Source organism: Sturnira hondurensis, unplaced genomic scaffold (assembly GCF_014824575.4).
Source record: "Sturnira hondurensis isolate 20B ecotype Veracruz unplaced genomic scaffold, ASM1482457v3 Scaffold0006496, whole genome shotgun sequence".
NCBI classification, from domain to species: Eukaryota; Metazoa; Chordata; class Mammalia; order Chiroptera; family Phyllostomidae; genus Sturnira; species Sturnira hondurensis.
The window spans coordinates 19611115-19632831 of record NW_028079127.1 but is presented as its reverse complement, the minus strand read 5'-3'; the positions used below and the strand labels follow the sequence as shown (position 1 = coordinate 19632831).

Below are 21717 nucleotides of genomic sequence, written 5' to 3'. Positions count from 1 at the left end.
CTTGGCCACTGCGAACACAGGGCCAGCCAAGAGACAATGACCAATTGGGGCACAGAGGGCCACAGTGGCTCCAGGTACACAGTTGGTACATGGTGGGGGAGAGTGGGTGGGGGCCCAGACACACAGTGGGCACAGCCGCATACACAATGAAGGCCATCAGATGAAGGCCTGAACATGGGGTGGGCTCCTAGGAAATGTAAGCTATTAGACCAGGTGGGCAGTTCCACTCTCCATTTCTTAGATGGGCAGAGGGACAGAGGGTTGGGACCTGCCTTGACAACCAGCCCAGGCCCAGACCTGCCCTGCCACCACAGGGGACAGACCTGGGCACCCGGCTGGGGCATTGCTTGCTGCCGAAGGCCTGGACCTGGAGGTCCTGACCTGGCTCTGGGTCAGGCCTCCTCCATCCCCCCAGCCGTGAGCTCTGGGCCTCCTCCCTCTTTCCTCCAGACCGAGTCCTTTCAGGCCTCAGTCTTTCTGGCCAGGAAACAGGTTTGTGGAGACAAGCTGAACAGGACAAGGGCTGTAGGCTTGTCCTCTGAAGCTGCGTGTTTTCACAGAGGTTAAAAATAGTGCTTACAGTTGGCCGTGGGGTGTGAAGCGGCGTGACCCGGGGCCAAGGCTAGCGCTGTGCTGCGTCTGCACCTTCCAACTCGGCACTGGGCACAGCCTGACTCAGCCCGGTCTCAGGCCCTCGGGGCCCCCTCCCCCTTCCCTAGGTGCTACCTCAGTTACAGATGGAGATAGATGTCTCTGGACACTGCTGCTCACCACACACCATGGCCCAGGAAGGTAGCAGAGCCCAGGGGTCTGTGGGCTGAATGCATATCACACACACACACACTGAACACTATTGACTTCACTAATCTCTGGCCCTAAGAACTGCCTTTGGGGTGTTGCCCCCTGACACACACACAATAGAGATGCTAGATCCTGTGCAGTCCTTGAGCTGGGCTGCGCCTGGGAGGGCTGGGAAGGCATGGAGGGAGGCCCTGGGAGCCGCCCCCACCCTGCGCTGTCCAACCAGTGAGCTATCCCCTACCTCCTGCAGAAGAGGGGACACACAATCCCCTTTTCAGGACTGGGTTTCTGTAATCGACAGACCTGAGGTGTCCTGGGGGGAGGGTGTAGCCTACGAAGGAAGGCCAAAGAAGGCCGTCTGGAGAGAAGAGAATGTCCCACCAGGGAAGCAAACGCCCCTCCAGCAATAGAAACGCTCACTGTGCGTGACTGCGTTCTCCCTCTGCACCCGCCGGGCAGCTCTGAGCCCGCGGAGCCTAGCCCCACAACAGCTCCACGAGCCTGGCACTATCGTCCTTGTTTTACAAACGAGGACATCAAGGCACAGAGAGGAGAGACTTTCCAGAGCTCTCAGCTCTAGTGAGTATCAGTAGAGCCAGAATCTGCAGCCAGGCCACCAGGCTTTGCACCCACACTTCTGAATCTACGGTACTACCACTGGTGCCATGCTCGGTGCCGTGGGGCACGGTCCCTGCTGGAGGGAGGCCAACACGCCTCTCCTCTGGGAGAGGAGAGCCCACCCAGGTGGGTGTCCCCACGACTGCTCCTCCTCCCTGTAGCTCGGCAGGTGGCCCAGGCCTGGGAGGGGGCATTTTCCCTGTTGGCACCATAAACGGGGCATTGCTGAGTGGGGGCCTGAGGAACCAGGCTGAGTCCTTCATACGCAGAATTCTTGGCTGGCCAAAGCCCATTCCACTGTACCCCTCTGAGGGGAGGGGCAGCAGGGCAGCTAGAGAGGCTCCCAGGCAAGGGGCCCTTTTGCCCAGCCCCCAGGAATCAAGCAGGAACATTGCCCCCTGTACCCCCCCAACATGTTTTTAAATAGTCTCTCACCAGGAAGAAGGGCATCCAATTCTATTTCTGATTCTAGAAAGTGAGGAGGGCCAACATGTTGCCATGGCAACCTGAGAGCCCCTCCCCCAGGCTAAGCCCATTCCCCAGGATGAGGGCTCTCTGGGACAGAGGGGCCCAGAAGGAACTCAAAGGAGCTCAGTCTCAGGGTGAGGCCACACAGAGTCCCCCTCTGTGAGGGCAGGTCCAGGCACTGCCTCCTCTCATACCGCACCTGACCCCCACCTGTCAGGTTTGGGGGGAGGCTCCCAGCCTCTGTGGAGAGGGTGAGACTTCCAGAGATGGGAAGAGTCAGTCACTCCGAGGGACTCTTGTTTCCTGTGGATCAGGCCAGAGCCCCGCCACCTAGGAGGGCCTGAGGATGGTGAGCAGGACATCACCAAGGGAAGGGGCACAGAAGGCTCCGTGCCGCTGGGAGCTCCCTGCCCAGCCAAGTCTCCTGCACCTGCTTCTCCTGAGCAGACAGATTTGGGCTCCACTGTGGCCCCAGGAGACAGTTCCATCAAGTCCCTGACCCCACACTCCTCCAGTCCACCTGCCTGCTGCTCCTGTGCCCTGGGAAGACTCTGGACATCTCCAAAAGTCCAGGATCAGAAGGAGCCTAAAAGGAAACAAACAAAAAACAAGAATTATAAAACAGAGCCCTGGCTGGTGTGGCTCAGTGGACTGAGTGCTGGCCTGTGAACTGAAAGGTCGCTGATTCAATACCCAGTCAGGGCACATGCCTGGGTTGCAGGTCAGGTCCCCAGGTGGGGGAGTGCAAGAGGCAACTGATTGACGTATCCCTTGCACATGGATGTTTCTCTCCTCTCTTTCTCCCTCACTTCCCCTCTCTCTAAAGATAAATAAATAAATCTTAAAACACACACACACACACATACACACACACACACTGAAGGAGGCTGAAGAGGCTCCCAGTGCAGCCAGTCACTTGCTAATGGAGTGAACAGCAGGCCCATTCCCCAGAGGTTCACCCCTGTGGACTATCCTGGGACTCACTCACCAGAGGCTGCAGATGGGCAGCATTCAGATCCGGATTTAGATCTGGGGCGGGTACGGTGGCAGGGGTCACTCTAGATAGGAGCACAGCCCAGGCAAAGGCTGGCTCCTGAAGACCCGAAAGGATCATTTTTGCCAGCCTTTGCTGGGCGCTGATGAGAAACCAAGGCCCCAAGGAGAGGGGAAGCGCGCTCGGTCTCCCAGCCCCATACCCAGCGCTCTGTCTGCATCTCCGTCTTCAGACCCTCCTCCCTGGGGCTCTCTGCATGACCTGCGAGCCCTGACCCCCTGCTCCCTTGAAGTTTCCTGGCCAGGTTGCCCCCATTCCATGTTAAAGGAACTGGCATCTCCTCCTCCCAGGCCCCTGCCTGACCCTAAATGAAGATGCCAGGGTGCACAGAACCCCAGTCCTCGGGGAGCCAACAGTGGAGTGAGGGGCGGTAGCCTGCTCCTACCCTGGGCTGCGGAAGGTGGAGCCCAAGAGTGCCAAGAGGATGCAGCTCTAAGGGATAGAGAAATTTAAATAACAGATGTTTGAACAATCTTCCCTGCAAGCCTCAGTGCAGTGACCCCTCTGCTGCTATGTGTTACAGCTTAAAAATAGCCCACAATGAACTGCTCGGAGCTCCAATTGACTCAGGCTTACGTAACTCTGCGTGAAAGCTGGCCAGCCGCACCAGCCCGCAGGGAGGGCAGCTGCACAGCCACCCTGACTGCTGCCGCGGCCACCGTAGGGGCTGGGGGTGGGCTCCTTGCCCGCCCTGGGAGCCGTCCCTGTGCAGCGGCCGGCAGAGGCGCGGCAGAGCCAGTGCCTCCAGAAGCACACATGGCCCCCGTGACTGCTGGAAGAGACCTCCAGCCCTGCCTGCAGAGGGGATGTGAGCGGAGCTGCCCTCCCTCAGGTCCCCGAGGGCCCCAGGCCCCAGGCAGGAGCCCATGAGGGCAGGGTGCCTGGGGCTGCCCAAAGGATCCCTTTCCCCCTCAAAGGGGGGGCACCCCCAACTTGGGGGGTCATGTCAGCAGGACTGACATGTGGCTGAAGCCGTCACTACCATGGAGCCCAGGGGCGGAGCTGACTGTTTGGCTGACACTAAGGGTCCACAGTCCAGGCTGCACGGGTGCAGCTGTGGCAAGGGTGAGGGTGCTGGTTTCACAGCTCGTGGAACTCCGTGATCTGGCCCACCAGCCGCATTCAGTCCCCTGCCTCCTGTGATGCATTCCCAGATCCCAAGTGCCCCGTCCAAGGCTGACCACAAGTGAGGTGGCTCAACTAATGTGACAGCCAGCAGAGAGGAGGGAGTGGAGGAGGCCCCAGCATCGGAAGCCCCTCTGCTGCTGCCTATGCTCAGCCTTAGGGATTCAGCAACTTTCTCCAGCTCCCCGCTCCTGAGATCAAGCCTAACCCCTGAGCTCCTATGGAGAAACAATGTGGCAGACAGGTGACGCCAACGCAAAGGCCTCCTGCCATCTTCCCAGCACAGGGTGGGCTGCCAGGCCCCTCAGGGCCTCTGCTTCCCTTCCAAAGTCAGGGCTGCCGGATGGGTGGAGGAGGGGGCATGGGTCGCCTAGAAGGACAGAAGATGGCCCCAGGCTCCTCACCCTGCTCAGTGAGGGGAAAGCCTGCTCTTGCTGCCTCTCCTTCCAGGGCAGCCCAACAGTCCCGGCTAGGCCTGGAATGGACATCCTGTGGCCTGGGCAGAGGATGCCCAGGGTGCTGAATGAGTAGAGAGGCAGGCGCAGAGGCCGCTCTTCCACATAGAGGCTGGGGCTGTGGGTCTGTGTGGGATAAATGGACAGGGACAGGGGTTCTGGAGAAACATTCATTTCTGAGAGTGTCCGAGGGCGTCAGCAGGGGTTGGCTGGGATTCAGGTGCCACACCTCCAGGCTGAGCGGGGTCAGGCAGGCTCTGCCACCCGCTGGAGCCTACCTTTGGGCCAAGGACTCCTGCCAAGAGAGAACCAAGTCTCTGCAGGCCATGCTCCAGGTCACCATCCTTAAACATGAAGAGCCTACCAGGGGGCCATACCAGCCAGAGGCTCTCTGGCATCTCTGCAAAATACCCACTGGAACAAACCCCCAAAGACTGAGGCTCAGAGGGCCCCACTGTGCCGGAAGGGGAGCTCTAGGGGTGCTCTCCACTGCTCCTGGCAGTCTCCCAAGGCCCTGGGAGACAGCCATGCCACCCACCATGGCCACTGGCAAGCTTCCCCTTGCATGGGCCACCCAGTGGGAAGACAGCCCAGCCTCCAAGAGCCCTGGAAGTCACTCAGAGTCTCCCGGCTGATCTGGGGGCCGAGAAACACCTCCCTGGTGGTACAGGCAGGAATTTAAAACCCTGGCGCAGCTTCAGCTCCTCACACTCCAGGGGGACTTGGAGGACAGCAGCACCCAGGGGGCGGGGTACAGCTGTGCCACGGACCAGGAGCCCAAGCACTGGCCTCACTGGGGTCCCTCCCTGAGTAGCTGACCCTGGAAACCTGACACCCCTTAGAGTTCCCTTCCATCTTCTTTTTCTGGGACCTCTCTCCTTGCCAAGCCCCCCTCCCAGCCAGTGGGGAGTCCTTCTGAGTCCCTCTGTGATGAACACATGAGCCAGTGGTCCATGAGCTGCAGAGGTTCAGTGGGTAAGAAGCCTCAGTCCAGCTTCAGAGAAGCCCCGGGACCTCCTCCTCTCTCCCCACGCAAGGCTTGGTGCCCTGGGTGACCCTCGATCCCCAGGACAAGGTAAGGGCACAGGGATGGGAAGTCAGAGGGACTGAGACAGTCTTTTACAACTAGTATAGATGGGGACCACGGCTGGGAGGCTGTCCCCTGAGACAGTCCACTTACCTCTCTCCCAGCCTCAAGGGCAACACAGGGGTTTCCCCCACCCCTCAGAGCCCAGGGTTTCTGGCTGAGCAGGAAAGGAAGGCGACAAGCTCTCTCGTACCTGCACAGAGTGGGTAGCACAGGTGCAATGATGAACAGGCAGAACATCTGCCTCTACCCCTCTCCAGCTCACGGGCCCCTAATCTCTGTACCCCGGCACTTGAGCAGAAGAGTCCCCTTTTAAGCTTTGTCTACCTGTCCTCAGGGTCCTTAGGCCCCCAGCTGGGCCTCCCACCGGCCCAAGGTGTTCGAGTGGACAGCAGTACGGGTGGAGAACATTGGGCAGCTCCAGTTTCCAAGGAGACCCCCACTCTCCTTACCTGGGTCCCCTGAGACAGGGCAGAGCTGGGGACCCACAGGAAAGGGAACATGCTCCCTTTAGGGTGAACTGGGGTCCCCCAAACTGGCAGGATGGGGACTACAGGGGTCCTGAACAAGAGAGCGGAACCGCCATGATGTACCGTTATGCCCTGGGCTCAGCTGCCCCCTCAGCATGGAGGGCCTGGCAAGGGCTAGTACGAGGAGGAAGCTGTTCTCCCTGTCCAGTGGAGCCTGGCCTTCGAGAGGCTCGTATGGAGTGGCCTTGATGAGTGTGAATAGCCTGGGTAGTCAGCACCTCAAAGCTGCTACCGGAGAGTGTGGTGCCAAGGCCTTGCTGCCGGCTCATAGCTCTCAAGGCTTCAGGGACAATGCCTGCAGGTGGGGCAGCAGGGAGTGTCCCTGCCCTGACAGTGTGCCTATGGTGGGGTGGCAGCTGCAGGCAGAGCAGGGAGCCCTGGAGAGGGACAAGAGCCCAGGGAAGGGGACAGAAGACTGGGCAATAGGAGAAGCCACCCTGGCTGCTGCAGTCCTGGATCCCCAGCCGCCCTCTTGGTTCTGTCCAAAAGTCCCAGGGCCCTGTAACCTGTGCCTGGGGCTTGCCTGCCTTCCTGTTCCCTACAGCCTTCTCTCTAACCCCAAACCTTTCTAGCCTCAGGGTCTCTCTCCCAACTCTGTTGCTGGCACAGCCCCCACCTGACAGGGTCTCAGCAAAAATGTCACTTCCAGGGGGATTCCCTCACCTCTGTATTCAACTTTCTATCCAATGCTGTGCCCCATTCTCCTAAAGCCACTGATCTATTTTCATAACATTTACCACAATTTGTGTTTAAATAGTCACTTGTTTATTTACTGGTTCATGGGCCGGTGGCTGGTCATGGCTGAGTCCCTGTGCCCAGCAGGCCAGGCACACGGCAGGTCCATAAGTATTCATTACATCAAGGGTCACCCTCACTGGCTCCCTCTGTGGAGTGAGGGGTCAATGTGCCTTGTTCCCCTCCTACAGCTTGGCAAGTAAGGGTAAGGGACAGGGCAGAGTGCAGGTCGGGCCACCCCCTGGTGTGGCGTAGCCCAGAAGTTAACTCCCAGGAGTAGCTCTGCAGGTCCAGCCCCTTGGGGCCTGCCCAGGGCTGAGGTCACGTGGGCCTTGGTGGCTCTGAGAGGGGCCGAGGCTGCCTGGGGCTCCTGTGCACAGGTGGGGACAGTGACTGTTCTGGGGGCACAATTGCGTCCTTGGGGGCATCAAGGCCCAGGTTCACGTAGGCCACGGCCAGCTGCACATAGTGGTCCCCACACAGAGCCGCTGCCACTTGCTCGACTTCTCTTGCCAGCGTTCCAAAGGCGGGTCGCATTGCAGGGTCGGCTGCCCAGCAGCACAGCATCACCGAGTACCTGTGCCGGGAGGAGAAGGTCAGCGGCAGAGACCCAGAGGTTCTGGGCTGCCCACCCGGTTAACCCCGGGACCTAATGCCTAGCTGTCCCCCATCAGGGGGACGGCTCTTCTCTTTGTTGTGATTGCCGCGCCAGTCTTGCCTTCCCGCCCTGGCGAAGGTCCAAGTACCTCAGGGGATAAGAGCCTGGGCCCTGGGCCCTCGTGCCTTGGGCTGATTAGGGGCAAGCTCCTTAACTGCCCTGCACCTCTGGACCCTCCTCTGACCCCGCAGCCACTGGGGCACAAGCTGACAGGAGGCCGGTGAAGGGCCCAGCCCATAAGCTCTCACGGCCGTCACCACACACCTTGTAGGGAACACACCCAGGTCCAGAGACTCGGGGACGAAAAGCCTGGAGACAAGGACACGTGAGGCAGTGTCACTTGCGCCCTCATTCCCAAGCAGGGTTTCTCTGGTTTGCCTGGTGGCACCTCATAGTCGCCCCTTTATCTTGGGAATGTCACCCCTGCCTTCAGTGATCCTTTAAGTCCCCTACAAACAATACCTCGCATAATTCTCAGGCGCTCTGAGGTCGGTCCTGTTACCATCCCAACTATTCAGATGAGGAAACTGGGGCCCAGAGAGGTGATGGGACTTACCCCGGGACAGTGGGGTGCTCCCCAACCCAGATCCCTCTCATTCCCCCACCACCACCCCACTGACCGCTTAGCTCCAGGTGAGATCCTTTCTAGACCTGCCCCAGGCAGAAAAGAACTGCCTCTCCCAAGCTCACAGTCGCTTCCAGGACAGCTGTGACCAGTGCCTGCTTAACATCTGGGACAAAGACCAGGCCCCTCGATCTTAGTTCCATAAAACTGCAAAGGGCCATCACCTCCAGCGGCCCCTGTGGGGTGGGCTGTGGCCTCTGTTGCATCGGCCGCATGGCCCAGCTTCTCTGCCTGCCCAGTCCTGCCTCCCAATAAAACCCCCCACCCAGGACACTCTCCGCCTCAGAGACTGTTTCAGAAGCCTTGCCTGGAGGCAGGTAGGCAGTGAGGTTAACTTCCCTCCCTGCAAACCAGATGCATCAGCATCGTGAATAACAGTGAGCAGACTCGGGGCAGGCGGGGCTGCGCCGGAGGGTTACACATTCCCCCTGGAGCGCAGCAGGAGACAGGACCCGTGACCTGGCTCTTCTGTCCTAACCACAGAGACCTGGGTACTGCTAAGGCACTCACTGCTTAAGAAGATGAACTGCGGCACCAAGCCCACCCTACAGGCAGCAAGGACAACACAGCTGTCGCCATGCCTCCAAGAATGGGAAATCTGAAACTAGATCCCGTGAAAAAAACATCTGATCTGGAGATGTGGAGGGGGCTAGTGTGGGAGCTAATGGAAGCTTTCCTTGAGATTAAGTGAGTGGAAAAGATGGAAAACAGCCCCCCTTGGCAGGGGAGGGGGAGAGGACTGCTGAGAAATCAAATCACTGGCCTCAACCCAGACTCTGAGATGGGAATGCTGTTACCATGGTGACCATCACATCCTCCCAGCACCCAGCCCTGAATAGGGGCAAAACCAATCCACAGATGAGGAAACTAAGGCCCAGAGAGGGTCCCTTTCCAGGTCAACCAAAGGATCAGTCAGAAAGCGAGGCAAGAACTTGGTCTCCCACCCACCCCTCATCTCTGGGGTCCAGCTTCCTCCCCACCGGCACCTGTACATACTCACAGAGAATTGGGGCAATACTCTGGCTGGGGCAGGCGACGGCCCTGGGCCAGGAAGTGAGGGAGGTCGAAAGGGTCGACGTGAGGGTACGGGGGGGCCCCTCGTGTCAGCAGCTCCCACAGCAGCACGCCAAATGACCACTGGGGGAGGGGCAGGGGGAAGGAGCTCGATCGTCACCCCGAACTTGGGGCAGGTGGGCCTCCCAGGTCTTCTACCTCCCAGACCCCTCTTGCTGGAAGTGGGGGCTCTGCCCCCAATCACAGCCTGTTCCTCAACACCTCACAAGCATCTTCCCTAGCCCTCCTCCCACCACCTGAACCGGTCTGGAGTTGGGGCTGGGCAGGGCCTGCCATGTTGAGGAGCCAGTGAGTTCATAGCCTCCTCCTGCCCAAGAGGTGGGTGATTGGGCGGTGGCGGCTGACCAGTTTGGAGAGTCCCTGGGCGTGGCTCCTCATGCAGAGTTAGAGGGGCAAGGCCAAGTGTTCTCCCAGGACACGAGGCCATGTGGACGCCGGGGCAGTGGGGCCTCACCACGTCAGACTTGCTGGTGAACCTGTAGGTCTGCAGACTCTCCAGGGCCATCCATTTGACAGGCAGGCGAGCATGACGGTGCTGTTGGACACTGTAGTATTCCTTGTCCAGGACACCTCGGGCCAAGCCAAAGTCAGCCACCTTGACTGTGAAAGACTCATCCAGCCTGGGAGAGGGGAATCACACTCAGGACTGGCCCCCAACAGGCCCTGAATCCACCTGTCCCAGGTCTTGACAGGGTTTCAGAGCCATGGAGTCCCCGGTAAGCCTGACCTGGGCAGGCAAGAAAACTAAGGCCAGAGAGAAGAGGACACGGCCAGGGCTGTGCGGCCAGGGCTGGAGCGGGGAATCTCCCCTGAGGTGCCTTCAGGGCAGCTATAGACACTGGCACCCTGCCCCCTCCTTTCACCCCAACTGCCCTGGCCCCTCACATGCAGTTCCGAGCAGCCAGGTCCCTGTGTACAAACTTCTGCTCCGCCAGGTACTCCATGCCACGGGCTACTTGCAGGCCGAAGCCGATGAGGTCCTTCACGGTGGGGTTCTGGGGGCACAGGTGGGTCAGCAGGCGAAAGCAGGGCAGCTCCACTGGCGAAGGCTGCCCGAGCCTCCCGACCCAGGGCCCGCTGAGCACTGACCCGCTGGGGCGAGCGGATGAACCGGAGCAGGTCCCCGTGGCGCATGTAGGGCAGCAGCACACAGGGCAGCCCTTCGGGCGGCAGCACAATTCCAACGAGGGCCAGCACATTCGGGTGGTGCAGACCACGCATGAGCAGCCCCTCGCGCAGGAAGGCCTCCACCTCCTGCAGCTCTGTGATGCCTGCGGAGCAGCGCAAGTCAGGCCCACGGTGGGGGGCCCTTCACAAGGGTCGGGGGGGCAATGGAGAAGACGGCCCTCCCGCTCGAGGTCACTCAGCGCAATGGTAGCCAGCGGGGATGAGGACCCGCCCAGCCTTCCGCCCCACTCACGACTCAGTGACTTGACTGCACAGTGAATTCGAGCCTGGGCCTCGTCTGTGTATTCTCCGTGGTAGACAACCCCAAAGTGGCCTGGCAAGGGGAGATGGTGAGGGGGGCCCCAGAGCCCAGCACCGGACCACACCCCCTACTTTGACAACCAGACCCCCGGGGCACTGAATGGCCGATCCAACGTTGGAAACAATCAGGAGCTGTGTGACGGCAGAGGCTGCAGCCTCCCGGGCCTGCCTGGTCTGCACCCAAGCCCGTGGAAGACAGAACAAATCCCCACTTTCTGAGCGGTTGGAGGCTGCTGGGGACGCCCAACGTCACAGAAGTTGGTGAGAAGGCCAGAGTAGGAGGTTGGTGACAGTCCTGCCTAGCTGTCCTGTGAGCCCATGTCATCTCGGGACCCCATCTCTGCCTCAGCCCCACCTGGCCTGGTCTCCTCACCTTTGCCAATGACTCGGTCACTGTGGGTGACCACCCGCTCGTGGGGAATCAGCACATCCTTGACCTCAGCCAGGAGTGCAGAGTCCAGATCCCCAAGCTGGATGGACTTTGTCTGAAGCAGTGGGACATGGGACCCATCCCCGCGGTCTGAGAAGGACTCGCCGTGGACCCGGGTGGTGGAATCCAGACTACCCACGAAAGGAGCTGCTGCAGAGGGGAGAGAGTGAGTGACTTGTTGACTGAGCAGAGGGTGTGGCGGCCTCAGCTTCAAGTGCCTTTGTCTCACCAGGGCTGTATTGGTGACAGGAGCCAGACTGGAGCAGGGGCAGAGGTGTGGCACTGGTGATTTGGTCCGAGGATGCTGGGCAGTGCAGGTTTGGAGGAAGGACTATGGGAAGAAGGCCCGGTAGACGACCTCTCTAAGCTCCTAGAGGCTGACTACTACCCCGAAAGTGTGGGCCAACCCCCAAGGCCTGGGCAGAAAGAGGATACAGGGACTTGGGGACACCACTGTTTGGGGACAGAGGCCAAGTCAGGATGGGCGTGGAGACCTCACCTAGCCGCTTCCTCCGCCGGTAGCTGAAGACAAGTGCAGCGGCCAACACAACCACAAGCAGGGCCAGGGCCAGCAGGACACCGAGGACTGTTCTCCGTGGGATGCCTTCTGAGCTTGGCCGCACCACTCTGCCCAGGATGTGACATTCACCATCCACGCAGACCTGGGGGCAGGTGGCAGCTCAGGGCCAGCCTGCGGACCCCCACCCATGTCTCCTGTGAAGAGCCAGTCAAGCTGCTTACCTGCAGTGGGGTGCCGTCCTTGTCCAGTGGCAGAGAGGGGGGCAGGGGACAAATGACCACATCCCCTCGGAGCTCATGCTGGCAGCTCTTACCACCCACGGTCACGTTCACGTCCACACAGTCAGCCACAGCTCCTAGCCCAATGTACTGCAGAGACAGTCATGAGGGCTGGCCGGTGTCCCCATCACCCCTGGGCAGGCTTCAGCTCTAACCTTTCACTGCACCCGCCCTCCATCCCCACACTTACCTCCAACTTAATGGCATGCTCCTCAGGCTTCAGTGGGGCCAGGTCAGTGCTGGGCGGGTGGGGTGGGGGCAGGAAGCGAAAGCCAGGCAGTGTGAAGCCAGCAGCTCCATCCCCCCAGGCACTCAGGTTCCCTGTCACCCACCCCTGGGGGCCTCGGACCACGTATTCGGGCAGGCGGCACCGATGCTTCTCCGGCAGCTGCCCCTCACACTGCTGGGGCCCATCAAGAGTAGTTAGCCAAGCACCTCCCACCCCCCCACCCCCCCACCACCCCCCCGTCTCCTCTACCCAGCACGGGGTGGGGCAGGAACATAGGGGACTGGCCCGGCCCCCCTCCCTCCCAGTCAGTGTCCACCCGGCGGCTACCAGGGCCCACTCACCCTGTTCTCCACCGCCTTAAGCCCATCATGGAATGACAGTGCTAGGCTCCACACTGACGTCAGGTGCTGGCCACGGATGGTGACGTGGGAGCCTCTGTGAAGGAGAGCAGGGGGGTGGGCTTAGGGTGCTCTCTAGGGTGGCTCCCTCATTCCTAGCAGAACAGGGTGGGGAGAGGTAGCACGCACGCGTAGCCACAGTCGGGGCTGATGCCCAGCACGATGGGGTCTTCCCGGTAGTCAAAGGTCCAGGAGCCAGGCACCTCGGCACCCCCCACCTGCAGGCGAATGGGAACGCTCGCCGAAGCAGGACTGGGCGGCGTGGTACATAAAAGCTGCCCCTCGCTGACCCTATAGAACAGAGAGACGAGGTTCAGGGTCACGACCCAGGTGACACTTAGGCCCACTTCCTCCAGGGGTCTGCCAATCTCTCCCAGTTCCTCTGTTGGTCATCTCCCCACCGCCCATACTCCACAGGTCTGTGTCTTATACAGGCTGGGTCCAGGGAGACCCCCAAGAAGGCAGGGAGGGCATAGATTCCCCACATCGTTGGCTGAAGGAAGGCAATGGATTGTGGTTGTCTCTCTTGCCAGTCCCACACCAGGCAAGAAGGACTACAGGCAACGAGAGACCCTTCTTCCGGGACCTGACCACGTGACTGAGCCCTTCTCCCTCTGCTCTGACAGCGATCCAAGTCCTACCTGGTGAGGGCTCCCTGGTGGAGCCCTTTGACCTCCCATCCCCTTGCCAGCCAGCACTTACCATTCCAGAAGACACTCAGTCCCGTTGACCAGCACAGCCCGGCTCGTGCCTGTGGACAGGCCCTGGCCTTTAAGGGTGAGGCGGGTGCCCCCTGCCCGTGGGCCAAAGAGGGGCTGTACTTCTTTCAGCACAGGCTCCTGAGAGGGTATGGAGGTAGCTTAGTGTAGGACACCCTCCACTCCAAGCCCTTCCCTCCCCACATCACCCACTGGCCAAGGGCACAGACAAGGCAAGGTGGTCTCACCACGAAAGAGAAGCCTTGCAGCATGGAGGTGCCTTCTATCCGGAAGTACTTGCCCGGTGGCATGTTGGTGACAGTGAGGCTAATGTTGACAGGCCCAGCTGACTGTGTGCCCAAGGGTTCCAGCTCACACTCAAGCTCTTCTATGAAGCCCTTCCGGGACATTGGGCTAGAGCACCCGGGAACTCAAGGTCAGCCAGGGGTCACACAGGCCTAGTTGCATGCCCACCGCAAATCATAGGTCTCCTCTGAGCCTGAAGGTGGCCTCTCTCCTGGGCAGCCTCCAGGGCAGGCAGGATCTGGCAGGGCAGTGGCTAGCCTTGCCCAGTCCATGACTCAAGGGACAGGTAAGGCATACGCAGGCTCAAGAAGGGACAGAGACATGGCTGCATACACGAAGCAGCCAGAGCCACTGCAGCCAGCCTCATGCCCCCTTGCCCCCAATAAGCAGAGGATAGTCTCACGGGCAAGGAACGGCTTGGTTGCCCCCATCAGGGATGGGAAGGGCAGGGAACAGTTGTACCTGAAGTTTGAGCTGTGCTTGGGCAACAGTCGGCAGGGACTTTGGCCCACGGTGACCTGATGGGTGCCCTCAGGCACCGGACCGCCAAAGTGCAGGTAGAAGTTGGAGCCACACAAGGTCAGCCTCGTGCTGCCCCTTAGGGGTCCACTGTGAGGATAGAACTAGAGAGGGAGCAGATGGCCTTTGTGGGCCAGGACTCCCAGCCCTGTCTGCTTCCCCCAAACTTCTCTGCCACCCCCCTTGCCTGCCCCACACTCCCATTCATTCTAAGCCATTTGCTAGTCCTCACTCAAGCACTTTTCTGCCTCCAAAACTTTGCATGGGCCATCTCCTCTGCCAAGGATGCCGTCCTTGAGGACATCGCAGGCCTGAGGAGGATCATGGCCAACACCTGCTGTTCCCCACCCCAGGCCCAGTCTGTGTCGCCCTCACCTGTGCCCAGCCAGGGAAGCCATACCTCAGTAAGTTCAGGGGCACAATGGTCCTGTTGCCAGGAGGCAGAACATTCCTTCTGCCGACGACAGACGCCCCCACACCAGCCACAGCCCATGAAATGCTGCGCCCGCAGGCAACGCCCACAGGTGAGGAAGTGGCGGCAGCCTGGGCCCTGGACAGGTACCTGGAAGACCTTGGAATGGCAGAAGGACTTCTCAGGGATGGCTGGAGAGGGCTGGGGTCCTGGGCCCCATAGACCCCACCCTGGTGCCATTCTAGATCAGGGTGGTAAGACCTATGTGCCAATGCCTCCCAGGGTCAGATGGCCCCAGGCCCTGCCCCTGTGCACCTTACCTGGTCCCCAGAAGCAAAGAACAGGTGGTTCCCAAGGCGACTGACATTCCGCTGCACAGGCTGCTTATTGTTACTCAGTGAGAAGTTGGACACATACAGCAGGTAGTTGAGAGACCTGGCCAGCTCCACCTGGGACAGGTGAACTGTGAGCAAAATGGGGATGGGGACAGGGACCCAGGGACAAAGGACTGTGGAGACGAGGGACCTACCTGCAGGATGCGCCCATCAGTCGTACCCATGTGGGCCACTGTGACATTGTCGAGGCGCGTCACGTACAGCGCAGTGACCTGCACAGGCCCTAACAGCCCGTTGAACAGGTCCACACGTAAGAGGCTGCTGCTGACCCGCAGAGGGAAGTGGTAGCAGCTGGTGTTGGGACTGAGGGATGCCAGGCCAGGCTGGGGAAAACCAGGGAAAGGGTCAGGACTCATCCCTCACAGTGACCCCTCGGCACCTCTGTCAGCGACCGCAGCAGCCTGAACTCCCACCCCTCACCAGGCCGGCTGGCTCCTGGATCCCCCCCCCACCCCACGACTGGGCTCTCGGAGGATGCAGGGCTAGAGTAGGCCCTGACTGGAAGGCCAGCTCCCCCTTCACCTCGCCCTACCCCACCACGTCCACTCTGATGATGAGCTACTAACTGAGCCTTACAGACCCAACCCCATTCTGTCGCCACAACCACTCACCACCCCCATTTTACAGATAAGGAAAGAGGCTCAGAGAGGTTTGGTCACTTGTCAAAGGCTGCAAAGCCCCTCCTGGAGGGGAGCCAGCTCTGCTGCATGAGCTCTTGACTAGAATCCTCTCCTGCCCCCTGCTGGTTCTGCTCTGCACTTCAGCAAACATTGTTCCCTCTCAGGGCTTCAGTTTCTCCACCAGCACAAGGGGCCTGAACTCTAAGATTAATTTATCAGTACAGGGTTGGTAACAGGGTCCTTCTCCTTGAGACTCCAGAGGTCTTCCTGCACCTCCAGTGGCCACCAGTGCCTCCTACAGGATACAAATGGACAAACCGAGGTCCGAAGGCCTGGGTGCCAAGCTAGGCCCCAGGGGTTAGGAGATGCTAATCTCTCCCTTGCTCTTAATAGGAGGGTGTTTGGGGGCTGCACTCAATGCTCCAGAGAAGGGCTATGGAAGCTTCTGGAAATCAGGAAGCCAGAGTGTGAATGCAAGGTATCAGGTGGAGCTGGGTGCAAAGCTGGCAGGGCTCAGTAGTCCTAGCTGCTTAGGACCCCCCTCCAGCTCCAAAGGCGGTGCTCAGGGCTGCGGCCCCGGAGGCCGGCATCAGACCAGGTCTGCGTGACCCCATCATCAGACCCCAGCACGAATCAGGAGCCCGGGGGTAAGAGCAGGTACAGAGCTGGGCCCCAAACCCCACACACTCTGGGTCTGTGGCCTGGGTAGGCGGGGACTGGGACTCTGTCCTCACTTGAGGAAGGAAAGGGGCCCATTCCTAGGCGGAAGCCAGCCAGGTGTTTTCAGCATGACTCAGGGACAGGTGGGGCTGAGGGGCGGAAGAGGCCCTACTCCAGTCTGGGTCACGCCCTTGCCTGCTTGCCCTGGGTTCCAGAGTCCTGGCTCTGGCCTCCCAGGGTTGTCGAGGGCCGTGGCTCCTGAAAACACTGTAGTGATCAATGTCCCACAGAGGAGGACAATTGCCCCAGCCAGACTCAAACTCCACCGGGACCCACAGACAGCGGGGAGCAGCTCTGCGCCGCTCGGGCTTCCTGAGGCCAGCCGCAATAGGCACACAGCCCTGGAGGGTGCGTGCCTGGCCCCTGGGCAAGCACAGTACAAGCTGGCTCACACACCTCCCAGGGGCTGGGCCGACCTGTGGGCGGGGCTGGAGATTAGTCTTCCTACAGCCTGGCACCACCAAGTCTTGCTTGGTGTCTATTGACCCACTGACCACTAGCCAAGTTGGGGAGAGGTTCTGACTCCCCAGAAGGAAGAAGAAGAGGGCAGGCAGGGCTGCCAGGCCCAGACAAGGGAGTCCCAGCCCTAGGGCCTTCTCAACTTAGATGGCCTCAACTGAGGGAGGGAGGCTGAAGGCTCCCCCAACCTCATGCATATAACTTCTCCCACCTCTGAGCTATCCACAAGAGCTGGAAAGGAATTGATAGCAGACATCACAGCAGGGCTACGGCCACAGGACAGCCAAAGATTCTGGAGCAGTGCCTGTGGGTCAGCTCGCTGAAAGACCACCCCTCCAGTGCCACTCATCCCATTTCCTTGGTTGAGTGGAATTAAACCATTCCTTGGTTTAATTTCTTGTAATCTAAGGTAAGACTGTTTCAGTGGCTTCACAAAATCAGTTTTGGTTTTGTCCACAGCATTTTAAGGAATGTCCTGTTTGTCTCTTCTCCAGCTTTCTGACACCATGGCCTGGGAGAACCGGGGTAGGGCCTAAAGAAGGAGCCCCCAGTTCAGCATGGGCTGGGAGATCTCCTGCCTAGGGTGAGAAGGGAGACTCGGGCAGGGCCCCAACTAGTGCGGAAAAAAGTCTGGGACTCCCGTGTGGTGAATCAGTTCCAACCGGGCTTTACTCATTCTCAGATGTTTACAGTTGTTTGCACAACATCGGGGTGAGCCCCCTGGAATCTACTAGAACCAAGCCACCTTCCCACCATGTCCCGGGGCCTCCTCAACTGCCCCACAGAGAATGACTAGTCAGGGATGAGTGGGTCCATAAAACCCAACCTGTGAAAACTCCCTGGCCAGCCCCCACCCCTCCCCGCCCAGGAAGCTCCCCAGAACGGGACGGGAGTGTTCTCCACAACTCCTGCCTCCTCCTCTTTGGGCAGCAGGGCAAAACAAGTGTCCCCATAGAGAAAATGAAACTGTCTGAGGGGAGGGAGGTATAAGGGGATTAAATGGTACTGGGGGAAAAAATACAATAAAGATTAAATTTGAAAAAAAAAGGAACTGTGTTCGTAAGCAGCTGTGAGTCTGCGTGAATCTCTGAGCATCTGCAGGCGTGGGGGGTTGTTCTCCCATGTCTGCCCTGAGGGTGTGTGCAGTGGGCAGATAGTGGCGGATGTCTCCATTCCAGGAGTTTGGTGGTGTGCCTGGCGGAGAGACAGTTATGACGCAATCCAGTTCTCACATAACCGGGGAAACTGCCTAAAAAATCAGAGGTCATGACAGGTCTGAGGGTGAGAGAGCAAAATGGGGTAGCAACCCGGGCTGGCCTGGCTGGGAGATGAGCGCCCCCTGCGGCCTTGGTTGGCTGACCCCCGCCCCCCAACCCCAGCGGCGCTAAAGAACTGGGTGGGAGAGAAAACCTCTCTTGCCCCCCCCCCCCTCCTGGGCTCCCCAGCTCCCAGAAGCTCTGCGGTGGGAGGAAAGCAGCCTGGATTCAGCCTCATGCACACTGCTCACAGACGAGGTTCCCTTTTCCAGCTTACCGGGTTGGGGCACAAACTGGGGGCCTGGAAGAAGTCGAGGTCCCTCCGGAGGCCCAGGTGAATGGGCGGCTCACAGCAGCGCTCCTCGCCGACCTCGATGAGTTTGTTCACCAGATCGACGGGGAAGGCACAGACGACAGATTTGGGACCGCCACCCGGGCTGCTGTCTCTGCTGGCCACGAAGACCCCAAAGAGCACTTCCTGGCCCTCGGCTACACTCAGCTCAGCGGCCAGTAGGCTGCCCACGGGAGCTGTGTGTGCTGCCCGCAGTACTGGATACGGCTGCCCGACCCCAGAAGCCCCACGTCGCCGGCGTTTAGGCTCAAAATGGCAATCAAGAACCAGCTCACGGTAGTTGCCCACATCGGTGTCCACCGCGCTGAGCCGGGCCAGGCGCGTGTGCAAGGCACCGGGAGTGGCAGCCAAGCTAGCCGGCTGCACAGTCAGGAAATAGACGAAGGCTCCCGCATGGAAGCTGTACACGTATTCAATGTGGTAGGAAGGGAGGTGCCGGGGCAGCACCGATAGTGCCTCAAAGTCTGGTGCGAATCCTGATGCGTCCGCCTTGAGGCGCCGGATGGACACTGAGCGTGGGCTGAAGCTCGCGGCCACATCCGCGTCCAGAGAAGATGCCACATAGAAGTAAGCAGCGTGGCCCTGCTCCACCACGGTCACGAGGGTGCCCAGAGGGCTGGCCACGCAGTCGGGGCAGTCTTCGGGCCGGTTGTGGCGGGGGGAGAAGAGGCAGGCTGGCGGTACCAAGCGCAGGGTGGTCCCGTTGAACTCGAGCTCATGCTGGAAGCAGCGGCCGTGCAGGCTTGAGCCACAGCTGATCAGGGCCGGCAGTCCCGGCTCCAGCACCAGCACCTTTGTGTCTGTGTTCCCCGGAGGGCCGTGGGGGCCCGGGCCGCAGGCTGCACACGTTTGGCAGTCAGGGTCCCCAGCAGGTCCTGTGGCCAGGCTCTCAAGGAACTGCAGGTCCGGCCCAAGCATGTACAAGCGATTGCGCGTGGCCACGAACACCGCACTTCCATCCTCGCCCCCATCATAGGTCGCCAGGGCCTGTACCGTTCCGCCAGCAGAGAAGCTGGGCACCGTGTACTTCACGTCAAAGTCACGGGAGGCAGAGTAGGGGATGCTCGGGCACTGCCAGGACCTGCCAGCCTCGGGCACCGCCGGCGGCAGCAGCAAGAGCAGCCACAACAGGGAGGGCTGCAAGTGCGGCGGCAGGAGCTCCATGGAGGCCCAGCTGGGGCCCCACGGGGATTCCCTCAGGCCAAAGGCCTGGCTGGGAGCAGACTCGAGGGCTGGGACCAGCGTCCAGCGCGGGTCTTGAGAGCCCTGGGCAGCAGAGCCCCGCCTGGAGCTCCTGTGATGCTCCCCTCTCCTCCCCGGCCCTCGGGTCTGAGCACCTGGCGCAGACGGACACACACAGCCGGCAGGAACGGGAGAGGCCGACTCACCTGCTCGCAGTGCGTGCTGCCGCTCCCAGCCGTCTCTCAGAGCAAAGTCGAGGGACAAGACGGGGACGGGCGGGGCCAGGGTTTGGGGCGGGGCGGTGGGAGGGGCCTGTTGACGGCTTGGCCCCGCCTGACCTCCAGACTCTGGGATGTCCTACTCCTCCTCCTTGAGCGTCTTTCTCTCAGTGGACTGGAGCTGAGTATGCTTGGAATGGCCTGGAGAGAAGCAGGTAGGCCTGAACCGTCCCATCCAGGCCCCCACAACGCAATGGGCCGAGGTGAGGCGGGGGCGGGGCCGCCCCAGTGCCAGGGAGGGTTCGAAGATGGCCTGGCTCATTTCTTCTCTCGGTGCCTTTTTACAGCAAAATCCTCAATGCTGGTTCCTGGGCAGGGGCTGGGGAATCCACTGTGTGGGGAAGAGACCAGGAAATGTGCATGAGACTGGAGAGGAGAGGTGAGGGGACCCTGGGAGCGATCCTTCTCCCCACCATCCTCTGTGGGCAGGGACCATCCTTCCATGGGCTTGCCCTGGCCTGTCAGCTGCAGGATGGTGTCAGAGGAGGGTGTGTTGCACCTTGACCACCTTTGGACGGGAGGGGTCATAAGATGGGGCCAGCCCACCTTACATGAAGGCCCAGCCCACGTTCTGGCCCCCCACCGCTGCCTCAGGACGCAGAAGCTGCAGGAGAGGAAGGGGAAACACCAGGCTGGCCTTCCTTTCTGGCCCTGCTCCAGCACTCCCTGATGTGGGGGAAGCATGGGCACTTCTAACCTGCCCCGTAAGCCTTGCTGGGCCTCGAGTCTCTCCCTCTCTGAAATGAGGATGCAGTTCTGAGGAGGTGATGGCCCAGAGCTCTCTCTCCAGGCTGGGATGTGGGGCTGGGGGGAGGGGAGGCAACCCACACCTGCTCTCGCCATCTCTCACCTGGGCCTCCACAGCTTCCCCTCAGTAACTGGTGTGGGTGAAGGAGGAACCTCATACTAAACCTGACAAGCTCAGGGAGGCCAGCAGGGTGGGGCCTACAGACGCAGAGGCCGAGTTTGGTCTGAATATAAAAACCCCTGACTAGCAGTGGGTCATGGTGGGTAGTCACAGCCGAGGCCTGCAGCTTCCCTGACAAAGGCTAATCTCAACCGATCCTGCTTGTTGTCTTCACATATCAAAGATTCCTGTGGGTGTACCCACAGCACCGAGCCCGAGACCACAGAGCCCCTCATCATGATTTTGTTCCCCAAATACCACCTCTGTGTGCTGTACATGTTAGTTATCCTGTACCCACCGATGTGAAAGAAGTTTGTGTCAGCCCTGGCTGGTGTAGCTCGGTGGATTGAGTGCCAGCCTGCAAACCAAACGGTTGCCATTTCAATTCCCAGTCAGGGCACATGTCTGGGTTGTGGGCCAGGTCCCAGGTTGGGGACGTGCAAGAGGCAACCACATATCGATATTTCTCTCCCTCTCTCTCTCACCCTTCCCCTCCCTCTAAAAATAAATTAATTTAAAAAAAGTTTATCTCTCAGTTTTACTATTTAATTAATCCCAGAGGTTCTCCCTACTGTTGCTTTCTCCTTAATTTACCACCAGTAAAGATCATGTAACCCTCCCCAACTTCTCATTTGATTCAAAGTGTACAAAACAAGCTGAAAAACTGCCATTTACTAGAATATTTTTTCAGTCCATTGAAATTCTGCTGCCCAGCAATTGTCATCAGTTTGGCTCAAATAAACTCATAAAATTCTCTCCAGGCATCAACCCTGGTCCCCCCCAACACTGAAGAGGGGCTCTGGGGGACATTCTCAACCTGACGACCCCTCAGCCAAATGGTCCTGGAGGGAGGGGAAGCTTCACAGGCTGGCCTTGGCCTGAGGACTTGCAAACCGTGGGTCCCTAGACTTTGAAGAATAAGGGGAGCAGGAGCGAGAGGAGGCCACAGCCCAACAGGATTCGTCCTGGCCCCAGGAGCTCTATCTCCTCCACTCCCCACCCAGCCCATACTCCTTCTACCTCCTCCAGGAGCACCCTTT

At 59.9% G+C, this 21717-nt stretch overlaps 1 protein-coding gene across 3 annotated transcripts; it reads right to left on the bottom strand.

The window, feature by feature from the left end:
- Positions 1-6880: 6880 nt before the first annotated feature.
- On the bottom strand, positions 6881-19726 carry MST1R (macrophage stimulating 1 receptor). Of its 3 annotated transcripts, none has more exons than XM_037049682.1 (20): positions 18236-19726; positions 15038-15226; positions 14829-14957; positions 14497-14667; positions 14040-14200; positions 13520-13685; positions 13276-13412; positions 12703-12864; positions 12517-12610; positions 12137-12349; positions 11890-12036; positions 11648-11810; positions 11378-11479; positions 11092-11298; positions 10651-10731; positions 10320-10501; positions 10116-10225; positions 9685-9850; positions 9157-9293; positions 6881-7450 (listed from the first exon to the last, which is right to left on the bottom strand). In XM_037049682.1, the coding sequence occupies exons 1-20, from the start codon at positions 19472-19474 to the stop codon at positions 7195-7197; spliced, it is 4212 nt and encodes a 1403-aa protein (XP_036905577.1). In that variant the 5' UTR covers positions 19475-19726; the 3' UTR covers positions 6881-7194. The 3 variants fall into 3 exon arrangements, with proteins under 3 accessions (XP_036905577.1, XP_036905580.1, XP_036905579.1); XM_037049685.1 differs by having other exon boundaries at positions 11092-11295; XM_037049684.1 differs by having other exon boundaries at positions 12137-12346.
- Positions 19727-21717: the final 1991 nt, after the last annotated feature.

Coding starts and splice junctions, on each gene's coding strand:
- MST1R (XM_037049682.1), bottom strand. CDS start 19,474: ATGGAGCTCCTGCCGCCGCACTTGCAGCCCTCCCTGTTGTGGCTGCTC. Junction 12,037..12,136: donor AGCATGCCATTAAGTTGGAG/GTAAGTGTGGGG, acceptor CTGTCTCTGCAG/TACATTGGGCTAGGAGCTGT. Junction 9,294..9,684: donor TCACCAGCAAGTCTGACGTG/GTGAGGCCCCAC, acceptor CCCCTCCCCCAG/TGGTCATTTGGCGTGCTGCT.